Source organism: Pteropus medius, unplaced genomic scaffold (assembly GCF_902729225.1).
Source record: "Pteropus medius unplaced genomic scaffold, Ma_sr-lr_union100, whole genome shotgun sequence".
Classification (NCBI taxonomy): domain Eukaryota; kingdom Metazoa; phylum Chordata; class Mammalia; order Chiroptera; family Pteropodidae; genus Pteropus; species Pteropus medius.
In genome coordinates this window covers 15,314,999-15,341,510 of record NW_024349803.1, presented here as the reverse complement: position 1 = coordinate 15,341,510, position 26,512 = coordinate 15,314,999, and the positions used below count along the sequence as shown (strand labels likewise).

Below are 26,512 nucleotides of genomic sequence, written 5' to 3'. Positions count from 1 at the left end.
CTCGAGAGTTTCCTTCAAAGCAGATTAAAAGGCTAGCAATGTCACTACTAACCTGGTCCTCATCATTTAGCAGTTTTGTCAACTCAGGGATTGCACGCGTGGCAAGTTCGGCATCATCTTGATAGTTAATCAAATTTACAACTGCATGTTTCAGCATCTGTGATGGTTCAGCCAAACGCTGAACGTTAGTGGGATGAGCAGCATCAAACTGTGTAGACGGGATCTGCATACCCTCATCTAATGTCTCAGGAAACATGGCAGCTCGTACCCTCTGAGCTCGAGTCATTGCATACTGTCCATCAATGTCTGGAAAAGGTAAATTCAACACTCACGACCCACAATTCAGCATTCACCCTGAATACTTGCTACCCTAAATGGTGACGATGACTTTTCTTTACCACACCATTTTATTTAAGCTATTATACACTAACTTTTATAAGGATAACTAATTCTCAAAGCTGCATTTGACTTTCAGTAAGGCAATAATACTCGTACCAGCTACTTGTTCTTGCGTGAAGGACTGAGAAAATCCCTGTTCCCACTCGTACAGGACTTGCTGGGTAGTATCCACGTCTTCCTCCTCAGGATTGCCTTTACCACTCAGGGAAGGAGCTGTGGTAGTGGCACCAGAATGGATTCCAGAGTCCAGGTAAGACTGTTGCTGCCAGTGACTAACAGCTGCTTTTCTGTCTGGCTCCATGGCCATGTCCAGCTCCATCAAATCAGCTATAAAAATCAAACAGCATTAGCATTACTACCACAGAAATGTTATCTTAGTTAAAAAATATGTATATCTATCTGTGGTATGACTCACTGAAATATTTTTAGAAAAAAATCAAATCTGGAAACAGCCAAGAATAACAGAATGATAGCCAGGATAAGCTCAGTGATGAAACACCTACACTCTTAGGGGGCTACCTAAGTTACTCACTGAATCAGTGGAAGAATGGTACTGCATCCAGGCTCCAGAAGCAGTCATCCAGACTAGATTCCTGCTGGTGGCTGGTTTGTTATTTCACCAAGCCATTAGGAGGAGTGAGCAGAAAATGGAGCAAAAGGTAGCCTGATAAGTAAGCAGGGAGAGAGGAAAGCAAGGGGGATCTCAGCCAGACTGGGTTATTGGCAACGAAGCAGAGCCCCAATTCAGTAACTAAAGACTTAAGATACAAACCTTGGGTAGCCATTGTCTACGCAGAATTTTCAAAAACTGTTGTATGGCGTACTTCAGATACCCTAAAAGAATTAATCAAAAGTCATTAGGACTTAAAATTAGTCTGATTTTAATATCTGTATGTCACTAAGATGACCTGCTAAAAGTCAGGAACTATATCCACAAAAAGCCCAAAGCCTCTTATTCCATGTAATGTAGTGAAAACAGATCTCATGGTCTCCTCCAGATATCTCGACCACACTCCATCACTCCTCAACTTCTAAACAAAAACTCCTCTTCAACAAGCACCTCTTCTTAGTAGAAATATAAATTACAGGTATTTAGGATGTCAAAAAACATAATTACTCAAGATGACAGAGAACATAAAAAGCCCTAATAATGAAGGCCAAGGAGGGGGAAAAAAACTATCCAAATTCAACTTCTCACACTGAAAAATTCATAGATCCTCTTTGGACAGAAGAGGTACAATGGGATTTTAAAAACACCAATTTTCATTAAACTGATCAGTTGTTTTCTGATATAACACAATGCTATCAATAAAGTAGATTTTAGTGACTGGGTCAGAATAGATTTAGTATTTTTAAGAAGCAAAATTACTTTTCAAATGAAAAGTGTGACAAAAATTAAAAGCATCTTTTTTAGTAAAGTTTTTCTAAGTTCAAATTTATAGCAATGATTATAATAAATATAAATTACTGACTGGAATGCTGTTTTAATCAATATAAAAATATATTCATATATAAAAATCTTAGTATTTAACTTATGTCTGCATTTTTGTTTTATTGTTTCATATTTAGGAAAACACTGAATCACACACACACAGGGAACTATTTGCAAATTAGAACAATTTAAGGGTTCATAGCCTCTAGATAGTCTGAAGAACAAAATTTCCTTTATAACAAAGTCTGCCCCCAAACAAGTTCATCTTAAGACTACAAATCAACATATTGGGTTGATTTACCAATGAGTAAAGATATGGGCTAAGATATTTAACTGTTTTCTATCAATGTACAAAGGAGGTGAAATACGTTTAATGAAATTGGAAACTGCACTCTAAAGTCCTAATTTTTTCTACATAAAGGAAGCATGCAGTTTCCTAAAACTGCCCTTTCAACACTAGATTTCTACAACCACAAAGATCACTTGACACCTAAAGCTGACAAGAGTTGTGGATACAATCGTCTCAGTAAAACATTTCACAACTAACGTACAATGCAAAATGGACAGAAAACAGTAAAGGTTATTCCTGTCAATAAAAATCTTGTATTTTAAAATACAGATGACCCCTGAATAGCACACAGAGAGGTGGCAGTTTTAAGGGGCGCTGCTGCCCACACAGTGGAAAATCTGCATAGAATTTAAGTCTGCCCTCCGCGTGTGCCGATTCCCAACTGCCATCTGACCTTTGGGCAAACCGGGTTTGAATGGTGCAGGTCAACTGAGAAGTCTGAGTATAAGTAGACCCATCAAGGTCAAACTCGCGCTGTTCAAGGGTCAACTGTAATTTACTCAGCAGGATTACGCGTTTAATGTTTTGATTCAAAAGTACTAGAATGGAGCACAGAAACCAGCACTTTCAATGAACTCTCGAGGATGCAGCAAATGATCTGCAGACTATACTTTGAAAAAACTATGCTGGATGGAACCCAGGTTCTCCATCCACTGATACTGTGTTTTAGCTCTTACCTTTGACTGTCTTTGTGACTGGCTATGTTAATCACTTTTCCACTTGTCCGGAAAATGGGGTCTCCACTCTAGCTCCCAGTATATTTCTGAGAAAGGAGACTTTCTACACTGAGCTCCTCCTTTGGCCAATGCCGCAGGGCTCAGAAACCAATTAGTCAAGTTTATAAGCTGTGCAGCTGTTGAAGAAGCCCTTTGATATATCTGGCTTCAAGGACAAAAATATTTACAGTATTGTTTTCCTTGTTGGTGAAGCAAAGGCAAAAGAGTTTAGCCATGATACTGGGTAAAATCTGTTTATGTGGGTGACCTGGTAACGTGACCACAATTTATAACGATTTTATGGGAAAAAGCAACTTCATGAACCAAACTTACAAATAAGTTTTGTATGTTGGGGACTTCTCAATCTTATTATTTTTTACAGCACCTCAAAATTTATTCAACATACATAAAAATTATTCTTGCTCTTCACTGCAACCCTATGAAGTGAGGGAGGGTGTCAATCAGCAGGGGAGTAAAAAACAGGAGTGGAAATGGAGATCCACATAAACAACAGCATATGCCAACTCACCTTTATGCTGCCCTGCCAACAAATTTAAATTTACCAAAAATCTAAGAATTATTCACTAAAGAAACTGAATATACTGTCCAAAGAAACCTAGGGCAGAATCTTGCCCCAAAGCTTCCTCGTTCTTCCCCAGGGCGGAGCTTTTAGTCCAAAGGCTGGCTCCCCTCCACTACACCCTCCCATCGACCAAGGTTTACCAAACACTTCAGAAAAACCTTCATCAAAAGAAAAAGGTCAACAAAAACTGACTCTTTTTAAAAGACAGACCTTAAAAATAGGAGCAGGATACAGAAAGAAACAGCATGTTTCCATTTATTACCCTCACAAAGATTGGAAAGAATAAATAAAAATTTCAAAGTTCAATAATAACTGAAGTTGGAGACACTCAGAGAATAAAGGAGAAAGACACACAAAATTCGAAAGACAACAAACAAGAGGATCAAACCCGAGAATCAAGGTTTCAACTACTAGGCATTTCAGAAAGAATTGCTAGAAACAAAAATGGGAAAAGCGCTCTAAGTACCAATCAAGACAGTGGGGGAGAGGGACTTAAAAATTATAAAGTACTAAATGTTCCCAGATGCAACTGATCACTTATTACATTATCACTTATTACTATTACTACTTTGGGTTCTGCCAGCTTTACCACTATCAAGTGGTGCTTTGACAAAGAAAGAGGGTGCTAGGGACAGCCAACTTATCCAGTCTACCCAGGCTGTGGACACAGGCATCTTTCCCTTTTTCTTTTTGCTATTTAAACACATATTCTTTCAATTATGTATTTTATAAAGAATACTTCAAAATTCATCTTGCAATTTCTGATTTAAACTATATGAAGGTTTAGAAAAATACATATCCTTTATATATTATTTCTAACTAAGTAGTAAGTTCACCCTGAACCATACCTTATTCAAAGTATAAGTAATTTTACCTTCAGCTTTTATAATAAGATTACTTAGGCAAACTAGGGTTTTCTTTATTATAAAAAATTTCAAATGTGCAGAAAAGTAGACACAACTGTATGATGAACATCCTTATCACCTATACTTAAGAACTGTTAATATGCCATACTTATGCCTCCCTGCAGAATGATTTTAAAGTAAATTATGTACATTAGTACCTTATGTAGCTCTAAAAAGTAAGGATATTTTCTTACATATCACAGCATTATAAAAGATTAGCATTACTAGCTGATGCTCAATTTCACAATGAGTGCTGGAGCGTCTACTTCACCTTCTGCACTGTAAGTGGCCTTCTGTCAAAGTCTACGTGATACTTCTTGACAGGATATAGATTTCATACTTAAATTACTTCTCTAGTTCCAATCAGGACAAAATTGTCTTGATTACTTTAGATTTCAAAAAGTTTAAGCATTACTAACTGGGAGTAACTTGGCTATATAAAAATAAAGCAGATCTATTATAAAACCACAGTTCATGGTAACAATTCACTTATCCAATAATCTGCACTGAAAAGAACTGAAGCCAACCATTTAGTCTGTCTTAAAGTAAGAATATGCAACTCTATTTCAGGAGCGAAATAAATTTTTGATATATCCTCAGGGATTAAAAAAAATTCTTAGTAAAATTTATTTTGTAAATCTAAAAACACATACATATGCATTTTTATTAACTTTCACTACTAATACCTTGCCATTTAAAAAAATTATAGTCTCCTCAGATCTTGTTTTAGCATTTTTCATTAAACACTAAAACTTTTAAGTTACAACTCACTCCTGTTTCTTCTCTGCTCTTACTCCTCAGCCATGTGTGTGTGCTGAAAGGAGTTTTCCTAGACCAGCCAATAAAAAATACACAACAAATCATACTTGTTCCCCCAGAACACCTAACATTAATCCCTTGGCATTATCTTTAAACATGTAGGTGCAAAAATGGCTATTAGAAATATGAACTGCCTATGGCTAGGAAAAATTAGGATGTTCCCCAAATCATCTTTCTTCCTTCATTCTTTCTTCTCTAGCCTATCCATAAAGTAAAATACATGCTTCATATAAAATGTTTCTCTGTTGTTCCCATGATATGCAGTTAATGACATTTTGAAATTTTTGGTAACATCTTAAACTTGCTGTTAGGTAGTCTTTTAATATAATAATCAATTCCTTGTGTTGTGGACCCTTATAAAATATCATCATGTGTAGTGTTACCATATGGCTATGCTGTAATTTATCTATATGTCCTTGGATATTCATGAATGTCTGTCCTTCCTAGTATGCTATTCAAACAATGCTGAACAAACATCCCTGCATATAAACAATTCTCTTTAATTTCTCCCATCTGATGATTGTTTCAACTACTGGGTTAAAGAGTAAAAAATGATGGAGCATAAGATGACAGTTTTCAAAGAAGGAACTGTTCTAGTGGCCAGCTTAAGAAGGGCTTATCAGCATCAGCTGTTACCACTGACAACTTCTAATAGCTATGTGCACACATTTAATTTTTACGCCACCACCCGACCTGCAAGTTTTTCTAAATTCTTAGATTAAATGCTTAAAAAACTGTTTTGGCTTTCCAGATTTTTGATGTAGTCCTCATTTATGTTTTTATTGAGTATGTATATATGATATGCCTAAGAACCCCCTTGAATAATCACAAATATAGCACATTTAGGCCAACTGTGTATATCTGACAATATGATTTTACTCTTCATAATAGATTATGGTAATACCATGTACATTTATGATATATCGTTAGTCTCACCAATGAGTAACTTCACACAATCTGTGATCAGTAACACAATCCTAAAAATAGTCTTGATCCTTCAGAAAAAAACAAACTTTCACTTTAAGAACAAATTACTACACTCTAAGAACAAATTACTATACACTAAGCAAATTACTACAAAAACCAGACACTATTTTTCTCCAGTTTATATTAACATAAGTAACCAAGATGATTAATATTTTAAAACACAGCTACTTCAAAGTACATACTGAATAGCCTTTATCCACACAGGCACATTTTTGTAATTTCTAAATATAATTTTATGCCACTTAAGTTAAAAAAAACAAAACCCTTCATATTGTTTATGCGGTAAAAGTACAAATAATACATACCAGCTTCTTAACACTTGGGGGCAAAGAGAATAGGGCTGGAAAGGGTATTAAAGATGGCTTAAACTCCAGCAGGTTTGTTTTTTTTTTTTAAATCAAACAAATACAGCAAAATTACATGTTAATCTGAGTGGTGAGTACATGGGTGCGATGCGACATTATTTTCTACACTTTGCATATCAAAAATAACTGAATGAAAATAAGAAAATACCTGTATATCATTTCAATAAACTCCAAATGGGATTTCTAAAACATACCTTTGTACTTTAAATCTTTTAAAACAATTAAAATGGAGTTCCCCCCCCCAAATGAGTAATTTTATGTACACTGTACACTTCCGTTAAATCAGCTAAACTTTACAAACTCAAGTCTCAAATACAAGGATAAAATATGTCCATCTCTTCGAAAAGGAACAGTGGTAAAAGCTAAATAGGCTACGAGTATATTTTATAAGGCTAAAGATTGCAGCTATATGGGAGGATCTATTTCCATCACATGTTTTAACTAAAAATCCTGTTTCTCAAAATGAGTACACAAAGTGATGACTTGGCTGAACACTTAAGCAGAGGAGCCTCTCTGTTAACATGTTAAAGACACTATGTATCCATTTTAAGTGGGTTTTACAGTGTGATAAGGCTGCTAACAGTTCAAAGTTTAAATTTTTAATAAAAGTGACCGTTAAATTATATACAAACTACTGTCCTATATATAAACAGGACAGTTAGAAAAACAATCACAGAAAGATTTTATTCATAATAGCAACAATAAAAACAATGTACAGACAAGAATAAATGGAGAGATGCCTTGTTGCTGACTAGGAAATTTTTGTACTATATAAAGATTTCGGTTTTCTCTAACTTAAAACACCCGGATATAATGTGGCAATTTAATAAATGAAAAAGGTGACATTTCAATTAGTGGAAGAAAGATTATTTGATTAGTATTAGGAGAAAGGGGCTTGTCCTAAAAAATATTTTTTTCATCCTTACTTTATTAAAATTAAACCTACATTTGTCGAATATTTACATGTAAAAAGATAAAGCTGAGATAAAATATAGTATATACAAGCATGAGTGGTATAATATGTGGAAATAAAACCACAGCAAGAAATTCCAGGAAAACAAGATCACGCATAAACTTAATTCAAAAAATGACACACTAGACACATGTGAAATATGATCAAAGGCTAATATCCGTATGTTCACAAAGATCGGAGGACAATCAATAAGAAAAAATTGCAAGACAAGGGCAGGAATCATCATTTCAAAGGAAAAATAGAAAGCAAGCAATAAATAGACACGAGTTGAAACTCATTTTTTGCTTATTAGATTGGTAAAGTCGAAAAAGATTAATAATACCCACTGCTGATAAGGATATAGTTAAACTGGCAGAAACTTCCTGGAAGGTAAGTTGGCGCTATCTATTAAATATAAGTGTAAATACCCGTTGGCTTAAAAAATCTATTTTTAAAGTAGAAATGTGAATATTCACAGAATCATGCCAAAAGGTCTGCACAGTGAAGCATTCACAGAGAAAAAGCAGAAAATAACTCAAATGCTTATCAATAGAGGGGTGAATAAAAAATAATTTATCCATTAAATGGAAGATCTAGTCATATACTGAAAAATATTTAAGCATCTTTTATATTTACTAGCATTGCAATAACAGTGAATAAGAGAGTCAGAGAATCAAGATCTATTAAAGCCTGCATTCTACTGTTATAAACAATGAAAACTACACAATTTAAAAAGAACTGCTATGAAAATAAACAAGGTGAGCATAGAGTGACTGGTGGGGAGAACTACCCTAAGTAAAAGTGGGTGACGAAGAAGTGACTTTTGAGTAGAGGAGTAAGAACTAGCCAGGTAAAGATGGGGCACAACATTCCATGCAGAGAACAAGTGCAAAGGAAGGAATGCACTATTTAGTAAAGGTACTAAAAGGTACCAGTGTTAACCAGAAAAGAACACTTGAAGAGAGGTGGGGACCAGACCACTCAGAATGTAGAATAAAATTCAAAGTGCGCTGGAAAGCCACTGGAGTAACATGACCTGTGACTTAGGCTTTTTAAAGTTCACTCTGACATCTGTATGGAAAAAAAACCATGAGGGGCAAAAGCAAAACAGACCTGTTTTGAAGCTACTGTAAATCATCCAGGTGAGAGGGCGTAGTGGATTACTATGTAGCCATTATAAAGAATGAAAAAAAGTACAATGAAAAATGATTCAACACTTATTTAATATGCAAAGCATCTGCATACTTTTAAAGACACTGCATACATTTGCAGAACTATATAGAATCTGTTAGATATCAGAAATACTTGTTCAAGAAAATATCTTACATCATTTAGCCCCACTACATGTTAGCTAGACACTGATATACAGCATTAAGGAAATGTATCTAAGCATAAAAGCTAGGTGGCCTATAAAAATGGACTCTGTCAAAGAAATGTGAAAATCACTCAGCCAGCAATTAGTATCTCAAGGCAAAAACAAATTGCTAAAAAAATAAATAAAAGAAAAAAGACATATTCTTTGGAAAAATAACTAATGTTTTTTAAAAGTGGAATAAAACTTATTGCATTTCTTTTGATATCTAGACAAAGGTCATTGTATTTAATTATAGCGAGAAATTTCCTTTTTAGTAATTTAATAGATTTTCATTCTGTTCTTATTCTATTAAAGTGGCAGTATTCTAAGAATCAACTCCATCACAAAGTAATGCCAGGCTTCTGATTAAATAGTATAATCTTTTACAGCATAATTTTAGGATGTTGCTTTGTAATATCGGGTAAACGTCTAATTTTGCCCTTGACATACTTAATAAGGTAGCATAATTAAATGACTAGCAACTTTAGTTCTAATGTTCTCACTGAATCTTTCCAGCAATCTCACAAACATTTCCCAAATTATCAAATGAAAAAAACTGACTAGCAGCAGTTAATATTGAGTATATAATATACATGAGTATAGCTAATAAACTGCTCAGTTAAAATTAAAATCCAGGTCTATGTAGTTCAGTCATGTGCCCTTTTAATCAAATACCTACCACCACCTCAAATTTATAGAAAATTAGTATTTAAGTCAATGTTGCAGATAAATCCAAGAGAAGAGTCAGTAGTTTTTAGATAAAAGTTTCCATATGTAATACTAAAGAACTACATTCTCTGATCAGTGACCACGGTGAAAAATATATATCTATATCTATATCTATTCTATTCCTTACATTTGAATCACTGCATACTCCATACTTGGACTTTTTGCCTAGCTACACACAGCACTACTGCTGACAAAAAATGCAGAATTTTCAAACGTGAGTATATTTTGCCAAGGAAGGTTTTATTTCAAGAATGTATCTAGATGTTAATCTCTAGGTTCAGGCTATAGGCAGAATTAATGGCAAAAAACTCAATGACCTCTAGGAGTAATATGTTGTTTTATATTCCACAATAACCTTCTTCTCCGCTTGTTACAAAAGTCTCCCATCCTCATCATACCAAGCGCACTGACCTTAAGAAAAGAAAAAGAAAAAAGGCAATTTTAAAAACTCAGTGAGTGAACTCTGTGACGCCTGGGACTATACCTTTACTTCCTCACTGTTTCCAAAGTGCTTAGCACATATCGAGCACTTAAATATTTGATGGATTGAATGTGCCAAAAAGAAAAATGTATAAAAAGTAGACAAGTAGAACAAATAAAATGGAACATGGGGGCTTAGATAGCCACCAACAATTACACAGAACCTAAGAGCCTTCTTTAAGTGCCTTTAGGAACATGAAGGATTCATTTAGGAAGATATATCTCATCTAACAGAGGTCAGGAAACTTTATCTGTAAAGAGACAGATGATAAATATTTTAAGCTTCGTAGACCATAAATAAGCTCTGCTACTGTAGTACAAAAGCGGCCAGACAACATGCACACTAATGAATGTGGCTTTGTTCCAATAAAACTTTATTCATGGAAATTGCAAATTTGAATTTCATATAGTTTCACGCGTCATGAGACATTATCCTTCGATATTTTATCAGCCATTAAAAAATGTAAAAGATATTCTTAGTTCTCAGGCCATACAAAAACTGGTGTCCAGCAACAGCTGGCCAACACCTCGATTTATTTATTACATCCTTTCACTGATAACAAACCAAAGACCAGTGAGTTTACATTTTAATTAAGCACATTAAACCTAAATGTAAAGACCAGTAACCGAAAGGGGTTTAAGTGGGTGTACAGGTTACTAAAAGAGGTGACCCATTTTTTTTTTTTCCTACAGTATTTTCAAAAACAGGTTCTGTGAAAAACAAACCTGGACCAAATGGCACATGAAAGCTATAAGACCATCTATTTGGGAAAAACATTTCAGGCCATTAAGACCAGGTATGTGCTAAACTAGAATCCGCCCCCAACCCCCTTATCCACAGATAAGTTACAAGATCCCCAGTGGATGTCTGAAACCAGACAGTTACCAAATCCCAATCCACTTCCTCAACTCTGCCGGAAATGTGGCAGCAGCTTCTTCATCAGCAGACGCAGCCTCTCCAGTTATTTTTATAGTTTCGGTCCAAACCTATTCATGGCGTGGAGTCACTGGTTTCAGGGGACCCCTTGCTGAAGTCTTCGTATCGACTCAACGCTTTCTGGAGCAGCACGTTGCCATCTATCAGAACAGGCTTTCTGTTTATGTCTTCCAAAAGCAAAGTTACGTCTTTTCCATCTTAACTAAGCACTTACCACGCACTATGGCCCTAACTTTTGGAGTTTGAGGTGCGACAGCAATACCAGCACAAATTTCTTTTTCCTTCTTTACAATTTCACGGATATAAGATTCGTCCTCACCACAGATCCTAGCAACATCAGCATATGATTTTTTTTCTTTATTAAGTCAAGAACTTCCACCTTTTTTCACTTAAAGGAAACACTTTACAGCTTCTCTTTGGCATGTCTCAAGTGCCAGCATCACTACTCTTGTGCTCTGGGGCCATTATTAAGTAAGGTACTTTAGCACAAGCGCTGTGATACTGAGTCCATCGGATAAGTGAAATGGCTACTAACAGGCAAGTAGCATATACAGAGTGAAGATACTGGACAAAGAGACGATTCACATCTTGGGCAGGATGGAGCAAGGGTGTGCAATTTAAAACTTACACATTTCTCATTTCCTGAATTTTCCATTTAATATTTTTGGATGGTGATGACTGCAGGTAACTGAAACTAAAGACAGCAAAACCACAGATAAGGGAGACTAGTCTGTGTAAGTGCCTTTAAAAATCTTTCTTTACTATAAAGCTTTTCGAGTTTGCTCGAAGAACCCTTTAAACCGGCAACCTGATTCTTCCAACAGTTCTAACCTTGAACTTTAAAAAATACAGATGAGTAGGTTCCATCCCCATGGTTTCTATCAGTATGTCTGGGGTAGGACGCTGGCATTGTATTTTTTTATTTAAAGTGTAATACAGGTTGTTGACACGGCCCCAGCAAAGGTCTACAGCTGTAGATAAACTATATGATTCAAATCTATGTGTAACAGTCAGTAACCTAAGAACAAACAAAACAAACCTGGCTCCACAAAGCAACCAGCTCCTTGAGAAGAATTTACTCATTAAGACAACATACTTTTACTTTCTTTAGCAGACTTCTGCCCCCACCATGCATATCAAGTTTATGTTACTCTCCCAAACAGGACATTTTGCAGCCTTTACAGCCTCACCATAGTCATAAGTCTCATAATTATGAGGCTCTCTTATATTCAGAAAGAGTAACGGACTACTACAGAAAGTAAAGAGAGCTAGGAAGCATTTATTTTCAAAATGTGAATGCTTCGTTATCTCAATACAAAGAACTTCAAGAAACAGCTCTAAATCTGCTCTATTTTGAGTCCAACAACACACGGATAAATGAGTCATAACCTGGAGCTATATACGAATGCCCCATTGGTGATATTATGTTGTTTTCTCAATTCACAAAATTGTGATGTTAATCAAGAGATTTTCTGTTCCACGAGAAAGCTTTCTCACACTTCTTTCATTTACTCAATAGTTCCATGACACAGCAATTCCAAGAGCATAAATGCAATGTATGTATAGATTTCATTCATTTATTTATTCAACAAATTTTTATGCAACTGCTATATGCCAGAAGGTATAATGGCTTCTGGGTATATAGTGGCGATTAAAACAGAAATGGTCCTCATATTCCTGATAAGGAGACAGACAACTGAATAAACAAATACAAAGAACGATAAGCGGGTAACTAAATAAGTAGGAGATGAGAGTGGACCGACACAAGAACAAGAAGAAGTGGACTGAGAGTGGCCACAGCTTCTTGAGGGTAACCTTCAAGCTGAGACATGAAAAGGACATAAAAGAGCCAGCATGCAATGAGCAGAGCAGGTACATTCCAGAAACAAGAAATAACATGTGCAAAAGTCTAGAATCATAAAAGGCCTAATCATCTTTTAACAACTAAACCTTGAGAGAGTGATTCGTTTATAGTGGGAAAGGACAAGTGCAACGAGATGAGGCTGAAAATAAACAGCTAGATCTGCAGGGCTCTCTCTCCAGGCTTTGGTAAGGAATGCATTTTCATCCTAAGTGCCACTGGAAGTCCATGAAAGGTTCCAAGCAGGTGAGCAAGAAAATCCCATTTGAGTTTTTAAAAGGCTATGATGGAAAAAACTGAAAGGAGGCAAGAAAGAAAGCAGGGAGACCATGTCCACAGGATATCTTTGTCAGGCTGTGAAAGGGAACAGAGAAATAAATGAAGCATTAGCTTGAGGGAAACAAAAGCTGTCCAACTCGAGAATATTCACTGATTCATCAAAATTTATTGAGCACCTATAACTTCCAGACACTGTTCTGAGTACCAGGGATATAAAATCAGGAGAAGACCCTTAGAGGAGCAAAGAACAAGCAAGTAAACAAACGTTATTTCAAAGAATGATTAAGTGCCATAAACCAAAAAAAAAAGGACAGTATGATAAAGTAAAACTGGGTGAACATGAAGACCTCAGTGTAGAAGTGATGTGTGACATGAGTCATAAATGACGAGAAGGAAACCACCTCTGCAAAGGACTGGAATATATCTGTATGCTATTGGGAATGATCCAAAATGAGGTGGTAAGAGTTAAGTCATTCACTCAACACATATTTACTTTATCAACTACTATGTACCATGATTCCAGAGACTGGGACGAAAGCAGTGAAGTAAACAGACAAAAATCCCTGTCTTCCTGGAGCTTATGTTCTAGGAGGCTAAGAGGGGAAAAAAAGTAAAATATCTATTGTGTTAGACAGTAATGAGGGCTAAGGAGAAAGCCGAAAAGGAGATAGGAAGTTGAGGAAGGACTATGATTTTAGTGGACACGATGGCAAGGAAAAGCCTGAAGGAGGTGAAGAAGCAAGCCACAATATGTACAAAGAGTATGCTTGATCGACTGGAGGAAAAACAAAAAGGCCAGCATGGGTGGAGAAAAGAAGAGTAGTAGCGAATGAAGACAATGGTCTGAAGACATAGGAGCCTGTGCTTCTACTGAATGAGACAGTAAGCCCTGGAGGTTTCTGAACAGTAAAGTTACGTGACTTAATGTTTTAAAAGGACTGCCCTGGTACTGTATTGATAAATACATTTAAAGGGAACAAAGGTGAAAGCATGGAGACCAGTTAGAAGGCCTTTGCAATAAGCCTAGCAAAAGATTAAGATGGCATGGCTATGATGAGAAATAGTTAAGACTGCAGGTATATTTTAAAGGGAGAGCAGACAATTTGCAGACAGGGTTTAGATAGAGGGTGTGAAAGAAAGGTGAGTCAAGAACAGCATGGTTTTAATTTAAGTGGAAAAAGGGGGTGCATTAAGCGCATAGGAAAGACTAAGAAGCAGCTTTAGGGGAAATTGGGAATTCAGTTTTAGACATATTAAGTTTGAGGTACTTCTTAAGACATCCAAAATGTTGAAAAACTAGTTCGATATTAGGATATAGAGTTCAGGGGAGAAATTCAGGCTAGAGATAATTTAGAAATAGCAAGAAGGTTAAATACTATTTGTTTAAAGCTAGGATACTAAAGTGTATTTAGAAAATAAAAAAGGAGAGGTCCAAGGACTAAGCTTTCAGCCACCCAAACGAAGAGGTCAGAGAGATGACAGAAAAAGCAAAGGAAGCAACTGAAGTGTATTTAGACAATGAAAAAGGCGAGGCTCGAGGACTAAGCTTTCACTCACTCCAAAGAAGAGGTCAGAGAGATGACAGAAAAAACAAAGGAGACTAAGAAGAAACCGCTAGAGAGGTAGGAAGAAAATGTGCTAGCAGACATGGTGGCATAGAAACCAAGTGAAAAAGTGTTTCATGCAACTGTCCCAGATGCTACTAACAGGCTGAGTGAGATGAGGGCTGGCAATTTATAACATAGTCACTGATAGGGGTTCAACAGGAAAGGGGAGAGAGTGCATATAAGCAATTGTTTTAAGGTGTTTTGTTGGGTGAAAGGGGAGACATAAAGAAGAGATTTTCATGTTTACGTGCTCGGAGAGCCAGTAGAGAAGGAAAAATCAATGATGTGAGAGAAGGAAAAATGACAGGGTAATATTCTTGACAGGAAGAAAGGATGGGATCTAGTGCACAAATTAATTGATTGTCCGTAACGTGGAACACTACATTTCATCGGTAGTGACAGAGAAGGTAAAGGGCATAGTCACAAACAGATATAGGGATGTGCAGGAATTCTTCCAATTATTTGATGTGCTTAGTGAAATAGAAAGCAGTGGCATTAGATGAGAGAATGGGGGAAGAGTTGTTGGAAGGTTTGAGAAGAAAAAGTAAACAGTCATAAAGGAGGGTGAATTAATAGCCCAGGACCAGTGGGTATGAAGCAACAGAGGAACGAGGCTGTTGAGAGTGTATATGAGAAAATGATTATGATTCAACATGAAATTTCAGCTGTGTAGAAGGGTGAGGGTACTGAAAAGCTTAGATGGACATATAGATTGCAGGTCCCAGTGGGACTGAAGGGCTGTCGGAACTGAAGTATTTACTAGAGGAATGAGAGTGAGACACTTGAAATGAGACTGGGGAGGAGAGTAGTTATTAGTGAAAGAAAAAGTATTCTAGGATACGACAATGGGAATGTGTGGCTGAATTAGAGAGAAAAGTAAGATCACTGGAAAAGAAATCAAGAAAGTAAGAGGCCAGAATATTGGAAGCATCCTCTACATGTTACTTAGTATGCCAGACCACAACAATCTAATGAGTTTGTGCCATACTATAAATCAACATACTGTTTCTTTCATCAAAAAGTCTTGCTACAAAAAAAGTCAGCTGAACTAAAAGTGAACTTAGTTATTTAAATGCTGGCAAACTCCTTATAGCAATTTATACTGGTAACAAACAGTTCAAAGGCCAGATGACATTCTGTAATGCTGCTCTACACAGACACTGATATCACCAAGAACCATGAATTATAATAGAAATAAAGAAGACAGTGAGCCAGGAGCTAATGTGTTCAAGAAAGGAGGGGAAGGACCCAGGATAGTTGGTGGATGGTTGAAACACAGGGGAGTGCGTGCTATACGTGAGAGTCAAAGCTTGAAATTCTGGAAAGGAATGGTCAAGAAGTAGCAATAAGGAAGGAAAAAGACATCTTACCTCTTGGTTCAGCAGTAAAAGGTGTGCAGGAAGAGAACACATGTGCCACTTGAGAGAGCAAAAAGAGAAGTAGCATTATCAGGGGAGAGGCTAGGTTACAGCTGGAGTGAGAAAAGGAACAGAACATTCCCAGAACAGACTGAGAATAAAAGGGATTTGCTGATTACTATGAGTTCTAGAAGGCACAATGAGAATGATTTCGGGAATGATAAAAGGTGGGAGATAGAGACCAAAAAAGCAATGGGATTAGAATCTGGAAAGGATAAGGGGAATACAGAAGAGCAAGGTATAACTGAAGGAACAAAATCCTTGAAAACATACACTGTCAGGACTGGCCTCTTACCAGAATCTAATTCTCCCTCCATTATAAAGATGGACCCTTGATGCATACTGAGTAAAAAGTGAAGGAGTTACTGCTGCTTAGCTTCTGATGGGGGGGAAGGGACTAGATTGAGGAGCAAAAAGTCTTCCTGTCTTATACCTTTCTAGAGAAATGTAATATGACCTCAGGCATAATGGCAATAAGAGAAATCTTTGGTCCTTTAGCATACAATCAGGGCATTCTTTAAGCATTATTACTAAGTATTCTTACAAAAAAGATCCGACTGTATTATTTTCCAGCTTACACTAACCAGCAATACCATTTTAACTATCATTACTCTGCCTAAGAAGTGACCCCCAATCTTCTGGTATTCTAGGAATTTAATCTCTTAATATTTTCTAGCCTCTTAGTTCTTATTTTACAAGGAATAGAATGGCTAGCACTCTGATTCAGGACCCAAGAGAAATGACAGTAGAATTAAGGGAGGAAACAGTGACCTACTGAGGACAACTACCAGATACAAAATAACAGTTTTACTACATGAATGGATCACAGAGAATATTTGTAACTAGAAGTTAGAATATAAACCTTATTCCACAGTCTGTGTTTTCCAACATAAATAAAAATTTAAAAATTAATAAAATATTTGGGCTTAAAAATTAAACAAACTTTAAAATTAAGTAAAATGCCAGAAAACTATTTAAATCTATTTAAATAGTGCTATGTCAGCATACTATGTTTCCTACACAACACTCGGTGTCTACTTTTGCATCTAAACAAACTATTAAGAAAAATAATGTTTGACATTGCTGCAGTCTTTCAGTAACTCAGAAAAGAATTCAAGAGACCACGTCAGCACTTTCTACACTGGGAATGGAATTCCACTTGGAAACCTCCATAGTTAGTTGGATTGAAAAATATTTCCAAGAAACCCTTGTTCCTCCCTTATACATGTGGCATTCATCTAGTATATGGAAAACTTCAAAGACAGACTCACTCCCTATATCCTTACCCCCAAACCACTTAATTATACTTAAAAGGGGGGGAGTAGTTTGCAACCACCGCCCCTCAGTGCAGTAAATTACTGCATTCATTTATCTTTAAATTGCACTCCCAAGAAATTTTGCAGTAAATCTAACTTTTCATATTTTATATGGATAATGTACAACAAAGTGTGTGTATATGTACAGATATCACGATTAATTCAACTATCATAAACCCTGTTAATAAACTTTATTAAACTAACCCTTCAGCTTTTGCACATCTTTTACTTCCCAGTCAGGCCAGCTACCAGCATGTAAGATAATTTTTACTAATCACAGATATGGTTTGTCTGCCATGAGGACTGATGAACTTGAAAGAAAAGTAAAAAACATCATCTCCCCCATCACCTGTTACAAATCAGTTAAAAGGAAATTATCAGTCCAGCAATATATGAATTATGAAATCACAAGTAAAATCAGATTAATAAAGAAATTAAGAGACAGAAATAAATACTATAAAGAGACGAAACAAATACTATAACGCTGTTTCACCCCAGCATCACCCAGCTGTTCACACTTTTCAAACTGTTACCAAAAAAAAAAAAAAAGCCTTTTCAAGAAGTTCAAAAAAAGCAGGAAATTTCTAGGATATTTCAAGTGAAGTCCACTGATCAGTTTTGCTTGCATTCTACACCATAAAAATAACTGCTGCCTGCAGCACTAGTTTCAGATGATGCTTCTTAAAACCAGTGTTGGCCTATGGTTTGCGTTTTCAGCTCGCAGTTTGCCATTTAAAAATGTAGTCTCAACACTCACTAAACACCCAACTTTGCAAACTCTGGAAATGAAAAACTTTGCCCTAGCAGCAAAACAGATTTAATCGAATCTATTTAATTTATTTTGGTTAAATAGATTTAACCAAAATCTATTGAATTGCCTTCATCAATTTATTCTGACCAAACAGCAGTATGCCGTTAAGCAAAACTATATTCAATTAATTTTTCATTACTAAACTTTGCTTTTAACTTTTGGATCTAGTCTGATAATAGTTGGTCTTAGAAACGCAGACTTCGGCTGAAAACCAGGACATGATTTAAGACAACAATATAAGTTCAGGCAGACATGATTGTGTATACAGAGCCAGAATTTGTCCAGCATTTTAAGTTTGAGACTGCTTTAAAAAAATACTTTAAAAAAGACTATACTTAAGATCAAGTAATGAACAAGTCAATTCTCCTTCTTTTCCCTGACTCAAATCAACTTATCTCCTAAACCTGAAAGTGTGGTTTTCCCAGATTTCACAAAGAAGTTAATATGAACCTGCTTTTAAGTTTCTAATCTATAATCAACTGATACAAGACACTTTCCAAATGCCTAAACATGAACCTAATAGTCTTAACGATCTTATTTCCTAAGTTATATAAATCCACAGACTATATTATCTTCAGTCATTTAGCAGAATCGTCATTATTTTAAAACTGTACTCCAAATGGAACTATTGCAAGATGTTACAAACTGGCAGTATCCTGCCAATAGGTGTATTTAATTTGTGCTGAATGGTGTCTTAAAACGTGAATTTCATTCACCAACATGTGCAAATCAAGGGATGCACATTAATTTGGATTTCCTGCTTCTCTTAAGGAAAATAAAATCAGATGACGTGGCAACAGAAACTGTATCTCCACATAATGGTGGAGCTGCCAAAGACTGGCTGCTTCAATGGGACATGTGCTTCCGTGTACTTCCAATTTGTAGTAGTTCACAGAGCCCCGGTAACCCCATACCTGCCTGGCCCTGGAGACACCGAGTAGCCATTCCCACTGTAATGTAAGACCAAGCCCTGTATGGTTTGTGAAAGCAATCTTACTTTTTAGTCAGTTATCTTGAATGTCAAACTGTTGTATGCTATGTTAATGAAGTAGCCAATTTCAAAAGATAAATTAAGTCCCTAATAGATATAATTTTTTAAATAAGTTATATGTACAAAATTTTAAAAAGAAATTTGAAATCTATTCTCATATCTCATAAAAATCTTGGAAAATCAGAAGAGAAGCTATTTGACTTAGAGACAGTAAATGCTGCATCAACTTAGACATTACTAATTCCAAATATGATCCTTTATGAAGAAACACAATCCATTCTGAAATAACCATTTCTATAAAACAATTGAGGCATTCTTGCCTTCCTGTTAAAAAAAAAAATCTAAACTGAGAATTTTCAATAAAATGACCATTTGACTTCCAAAAGCTAATTTATTAGAATAGGCTCATTCCTGTTACTAATCAGAATGTAATTTGAAACTAGTTATTTTCAAAAAAAAAAAGTTACTTAATAGAAATAGCAACAACTTTAACAGAAGAGCATGGTTAAAGGTTTTTATTGAAAAATTTAAATTACAGCAAAATATTACTGTAATGCACAATAGCCCACAACTCTATACAAATGAGGCCCTATGGTAACTAGAGCAATACATTCTAGAATTCAAAACACTGACTCAACTACCAGCTTTGTTTGTATCTAGAGTCTAACACAGACATAATATACCTTAATAATATAACTGAGCTGTGCATTTACTCATGTTTTACTGTAACTGATTTTAAACAAATTGACAATTCATTTATTCAGTAACTTTTTCTGAGAATTTTAGCTTCTGTAATTCATTAATATGGCTAAACATTATAATCTTTTATCCCCCAATTACTTTGTTTTTGATTTGTCATTATAATACATTTAAGCAGAATTGCCTATTTAAAGTGACAAATAAAAATTTAATCCCTAATTTTACTTTGACCTTTCTCCTGCAAATATTGGTTGAAATGACATTTTCTCAAGCCGACCTTTTAATTAGCAGTATTGATATGAATCGATTATTCTAGAATTCAAAAGGTTTCTAATAGATGCTTTTTCATCAGGACTATTTATAAATGTATTCCACACAAATTTGCTAGGGGGAAAAAAAATCACAAGCATTACATTATATCCACTGGAGGGCACTCAACATGACCAAAGCAGGCAATAAAAACATGCCCTAACACTATTCTCTGCTGCATCAGGTTTGAGAAAGACTTTGGGAGTGAGAACGTCTCTTAAAAGATGCCCACAATTAAAAAATTGAAAAAAAGCAGTTAACTCTAAAAAGGGGGTCCTAATGTCACTGACTTTCTTTTTAAGAGCTTTTTTCCTTCAGGAGAAAGCAGATTATAAACATACTTCAAGGATAGGAGGGTTCAGGCCTCAACAGAGGGATCTAGGTTTCAAACCCAAGTCAAGCTCAGTCTTGCACGAAACACAAAAGAAGCATTCTTAAGTAAATAGAGGAAATGAAGGACTTTCTCCTGGGTTTAAGTGATGAAAAACGGTATGAGGTAACTCCCACTCATTTTCGAGCAACACAAATCACGTATTTTCCTTTCATAGAAGCTAAGAAGCATATATTTATTTTAGCCTATTAGCCTAGTTATCTATCACACTCATAATTAGTACAATATTGCATAAACAATAGTCTGTTAAAGAATGGGAACTGATTGTGCAAAGCAGTATCCTCTTAATGAGGGTAACGAGAGGCAACAGCCTACATCCTCAGGACTAAGAAGCAGTTCCTAGTCTATGTTTACTATTTACTTTTATGGTATAAAATTTTGTTTTAGTTAAGCTGTTTCAACAAGATATTGTATTTCCAACAAAAAAAGGGTTACAAGAAAACAGCTAAGTCAATACAACTGTTTTCAAAAACAAAGTCACAAGTCAATATGTAGCATACAAAAAGTTGCCAATACTTATCAGACCTAAAAGCATTTATCCTTTCTGATCCCGCTTAGCAATAATGCATGCTTCCAATCAAGCTCAAAGTACAAACTTTAAAACTTAACCACCTATTCATCTAATAATTATTGATGATCAGCAATCAGTAAACCAGGAGAGAAACAAAATTGTGGAGAGATGTATTGTTTCATCTCAATAACAGCAAAGTTTCAAGTGACTTAATATACTTATAGAATCCATTTCTGGGGTTTTGATTTCATTGCTACTTATAACTTACAAAAGAGCTATATTCAAACTTTTGAATTCTTCACATCTCTAGTTTCAATAATGCTTACGCTCCTCTTCTCATCCCTCCCAACAAAAAAAAAGGATAACTGAAGATAATTTTCCTAAGCACACCTCAAAATATCTTCAGAAAAATTTGCTGACCAGGGAAAACAAAAATTCATGTATACAGACAATTTTTATTTCAGTCATCACTAGTTAACAGCAGGAAGCTCAATTCGCAGTTAAGTTTTAATGCTGGAATATATACAGTTTCCTACATAATAATCTTAGTAAAGAAGTAGTCAAATAATTCGTTCAAAAGAAAGAAAACTCCTGAAAGCTTCTTGACACATGAATACTGCTAAATGCTTCAAAATTTTTATTAGCCACCTCATTTTTAAAAACTTGGTTTTTCCTGAAAGCTCTTTAAAATGACTTTTCTTGCCTCTGGGAGAATCTCAGGCCTGGGACTCTACAAGGACTCTAAATTACATGCTATACCAAACTTTCTCGTGCAGTTTTTTATTTCCCCCTCAAGGACCTCAGACTTAAATAGTCTCAGCATTCCTTTAATCCTTTAGAAAAGCCTTCTGCAAGATTTTCAAGTTACTTTTGCAATCACTTTAGGGCCTTGTCCTTGTACGTGGCCTTCAGAACAAAGACTAGGTCAAAGTGATGAATACTGGATGCAAATTAATCAAATTTTGTGAAAGGATGTTATTAAACAAACCTTACTGGTAACTTTTTCTAATCCAGAGATTTTATAGGTTTAAATGTGAAGGTGAAATAAATGTAGCTGCAGCCTTAGCTCAGACCAAAAAAAGAAAGAAAGAAAAAAAAAAGCCTCCGAAGTATATTGAAGTCACTAAATTAAGCGGATACTAAAACAGCAGCGTTACGCAAGTAACAGTTCAAGCTATGTCTAATTTTTCCTAGAAAGACGACTAGTTAGGTAAAATGAAGATATGAGGGTACTGAATATTCACCAAGTGGCAATAATGAAACGGCTTCCTAAATTCCAGACAAAATACTTAATAACTTAGCGATCCGAAAACACATTAGCCTAGACTGTATCAAAGGACAGCCGTCTCTTCAAGTTGATGTCTAGTCTAAGCCACCACTATTCATGACACAAAGCTCTCATTTCACTAAAACCACTCCTCGATTTCCTTTAGCCGACCTCTGCATACCAGCAGGCCGGTCTCTCTCCATTCACCACTTACAAACTCGGGGGGGGGCGGGGGGGAGGGGAGACCACAGATGTCTGGAAGATAGAGTATGAGACAATGCTCCCTCCGAAAGGGAACAGAAAACGAAGGAAACAACTACACTCAACTGCCAAAGCTTTCGAGTTTAGCGGATTCGGAGGCGGGCTGTGAGAACTTAACTTCCAAAGTCTCTGTTCAAAGTCCTCTCCCGAGGCAAAACAATGAAAAGTTGCAATGCTTGAATTTCACTTGGGTCGATTTCGAAGCGAGGGAATTCACGCCAGTGAAAACCAAACGTGCTCGGAAAATCGAGTTTCGCTACCATAAAATTAAATGAATAATTTCTACGAACGACATTCTCCAAGCAGAGGCTGAAAACCCCGCGCGGTTCACTTGCCAAGAAACAGTAAGTAAGGCGGTCGCCTCCGCCCTTATTTTTACTACGGTCTCACACCTACTGCCATCGAGCCCCTCAGAAGACTCCCACCCAGTACATTGCACGCCGCTCTCACTCACCTGCACGGCGCAAGAAAATACAGACGCAAGACACGGATTTTGTATGTGCCGATCCTACTGACGCACCGCACAGTTTCTCCAAGGTGTAAAGTTGCTTGGATTGAAACAAGCGCCAGCGCCAAACTCACATGGGCAGGGCATTTAAAAAAAAAAAACAAAAAACAAAAAACCAACAACTAACAATTCTCCTAAGAATTCTAACAATTCGTCCTTAAGAAAGGAGGAAATCTGGAGGAAAAAGTCCACCGGCCCTATCCCCACGGCAGATGGAAGCTAGGGTGGCGTCCCAGGCCCAGCGCCCGTACCCCAACTCCCCGCTGGGAAGGCGGAGCCCTCGGTCCCCAGCCCGCCCCCGGCCCCGGCGCATCCCGAGGCGCAGGGTCCCTCCCCCAAAGTCGGCCGCGGCCGGAGCCCAAACCAGTCCCCCCCGCCCCCGCGCCGGCCACCAGGCTCCCGGACGCGCCCTCGCGGCGCCCCCTCTCCGCGAGCGGCGCCCCCAGGCTCCCCGTGGGTCAGCGCGACCGGAACCCGGGCCCGCCCGCCGCCCCCGCCGTCTGCCCAGCGCCCCCGGCCCGCACCCCTGCTCCCTCCTCCGGGCCTCCGGGCAGCGCCGGGCCCGGCGCTCAGCCGCCGGCGGGACCGCGCGCCCGCGACGAAGTTTGGCTCCGAAGAGGGAGCGGGAGCAGCCCCGGAAGGGTAAGGAAAGGAGCGCCCCAGCACCTCAGGGGAACAGGCTCCTCCCGCCGCGGGAGTCCAGCGGTCCTCGGCCTGCGGTGGCGGCTCGGCGCGGACTGGGGCTGCCTCTCGGACCCTCCTCCGTCTCCGCCTCCTCGCTTTCTGCTCCCGGAGCCGGGATAACGCGGCTGCCACAGACCGAGAGGCTTAAAATGGCGCCGCACAAGGACCTCTTATAAGTCGCGCAGAGTCGTGGTATCCTGCCGCCACCGGCGCAGCGCGGAGCGTTCCGCCGCGCGAGGACAAGGGGCGGGGCGCGGGCGGACGCGGAAAGTAGTCCCCGCGCCGCCCGCCGCCGTCCCCACGCCCCGGGCCCGGGCGGGGCGCCGCGTCGCGCCGCGCGCTCGGGCGACGCTCCCTCGGCCCGAGCCGCCCCGCCGCCGCCGCCGCCGCCGCCCCGCCGTGCGAGGCCCGGGGCGGCCCGCGCGGGCGCAGTGGCCCGACGCAGGGGTCTGCGGAGGGAGGCACCGGGATGCTCTGCTGTCCCGACCCCGACGCCCCCGCCCCGCGCGCGCCCCGAACCGTGAGAGCCGACGCGGGGGTCGCTGCGCGGCATCTCGGCCCCCTCCCTCGGGGTCCGCGCGCGCGGCGGCCGGCGCGAGTCCTGGGCGGGCGGAAGTTCGAGGCCTGAGCGGCGGAGGCGGGGGCGCTTCTGGCCGCCGCCGCACCGCTGTCGGTCGGGGGGACTGCGGCGGGTTAGAGCGTCCGCCGTCGTGGCGGTCTGGGCCGCACCCCGCCTGCAGGACGTGGCTCCCAGCCGAGCCCACACCACCCCAAAGTCCCCCACTGTCCGACTCTCGGGTCCCGCATCCCAACCGGCTGCTCAGCCTGAGTCTAGAAGTGAACTACCGGGCGGAGCCGCCCGCGGTCCCCACTCTCGAGGGCTGTGAACTCTCGTTAGGATGGGCGCCTAGCCCGCAATTCAACAAGTCGTTCTGAGTACCCTACTGTGAACAAACGACTGATGGAAATGGATTCGCTGTACAGCCCTGTCAGGTTACTTCCCACAGAGTCCGTTTTTATCTCGTTCCACCGTGCTACTAAGTATCAACAGATTTGGGGGAGGTTCTTTGTAGGAAGTGCATTTCTACCGTATTGCTTATTTGAGAAACTCGACTATGTTGTTTATGGAAGGAGCTACCGATTAGGCAGCTTTTAATTTTTTTTAACTGATTTTCTACAAAAACGTTTTCTAATTCGTTTTAATGGGCTGAAGTTGGGTCTTCATTTCCCTTGGAAACATCTCCATTGTAATCCAGCCAGATTGGCATTTGTCAAAGCCGAAACAATTATGATCGATTCGCTTTCTCCAGTTTGTTGTTTTATGCTTATTTTTTCTCCAAAACAATGGGGAGAGTACAAAACGCAACGGTGAAAGTTAATCTCGAGGCTTTTATCCCTGTAATTAATGCATGCAAACAGTTGGTCTTTATACATAGGTACGGGCAGGAAACCTACTTCCTCATTCACTTAGGGAGTGGGATATGTAGTTTTAGGCATAGCTAATGCCGCAGGGCCAACATGTTCTTTAAATAATTCTTGTGTGTGTGTGTGTGTGTCTTAAAGGTATTTTGTTATATACAGTGGTAATGTCAACTGCTATCATCATAGCACTTGGGGCCCCTGCAGTGGAAAAAGTCCACACACTAAGATGATTTTCACTGAGATCCATTGTCTAGAATGACTTTTGCATATGTATCTTTACTAGTAATTCTGTAGAATTAAGTGTGGGTGGTTGTGGTTAACTGGGCTGCTCATAATTCAAAGAGATTGAGCAGAAAAAGGAATTTCATCAAAGCAGTGTTTCTAATATAAACGTTTTCAAAGCGTAAATAGCGTTTCCAGGTACTGATCCTCAATTTCAAGTCTCATACACGGAATTAAGGAATACACAATTGTCTTCCTTAAAATACAAAAATCATACATTTGAAATCAGATTACTGATTAATCAATATTTACAGGATTTTTTTTGTATGATGTTTCCTTTTTTAATGTTCAATATTTTGTACTTCAGGGTTTTTTTTTGTTTTTTGCTAAATAAGGCACACCGTTAAAACTGGTTAAGAAATATTTGCACTATTAGAACAGCTACAGAATAAAAACTTCTACATTCATATTCTATTTATGTGTCAAAATAATTGAATCATTTTTCTATAATGCAAATATCTTAATCTAAATTTAGAATTAAGATTTTTAAATCTCTAGTAATACTTCAAGCAAACACGTTATTAAAGAAAATCTAAAATTTGCAACAATGAAGCAAGCTGTTTTCCCCATCAAATTTAAGTATACTGTGGAATTACTGGGTGACTAGCATTAAAACAAATTAGTTGAATTTAACATAGTTCAGAATTTTTATTTGCTTCTCTCAAAGACCAAATTGTTCTGATCGTCTCACCAAAAAATATGAGATGAATACCTTCTGTGTAATGAAGAGAAATATTAACATTAATCCAATGAGAAATTCAAACATCAAAATACCTGATGGGTTAGTGAAATAAATGATTTTTGTAAAAATGATTCTTAAAAGTTGACCTTGAGGAATACATCTCCTAAAAAAATACTTGGTTATCCTTTTACACCTTTTCCTTCTAG

General features: G+C 38.1%; 1 protein-coding gene across 4 annotated transcripts in view; it reads right to left on the bottom strand.

Annotated features, from left to right (window-relative positions):
* CTNNB1 (catenin beta 1) overlaps positions 1 to 24,066 on the bottom strand; it is a 35,738-nt gene extending 11,672 nt beyond the window's left edge. For 2 of the 4 annotated variants that reach the window (XM_039837403.1, XM_039837404.1), the window contains exons 1-4: positions 23,903 to 24,066; positions 1,172 to 1,233; positions 496 to 726; positions 53 to 306 (exon numbers count right to left, since the gene is read on the bottom strand). In XM_039837403.1, coding sequence (XP_039693337.1) covers positions 53 to 306; positions 496 to 726; positions 1,172 to 1,184 — 498 coding nt within the window. In that variant the 5' untranslated portion in view covers positions 1,185 to 1,233; positions 23,903 to 24,066. Of the gene's footprint in view, positions 1 to 52; positions 307 to 495; positions 727 to 1,171; positions 1,234 to 23,182; positions 23,279 to 23,902 lie in introns of those variants that run through there. The other 2 variants (XM_039837402.1, XM_039837405.1) reach the window with 2 other exon arrangements.
* Positions 24,067 to 26,512: the final 2,446 nt, after the last annotated feature.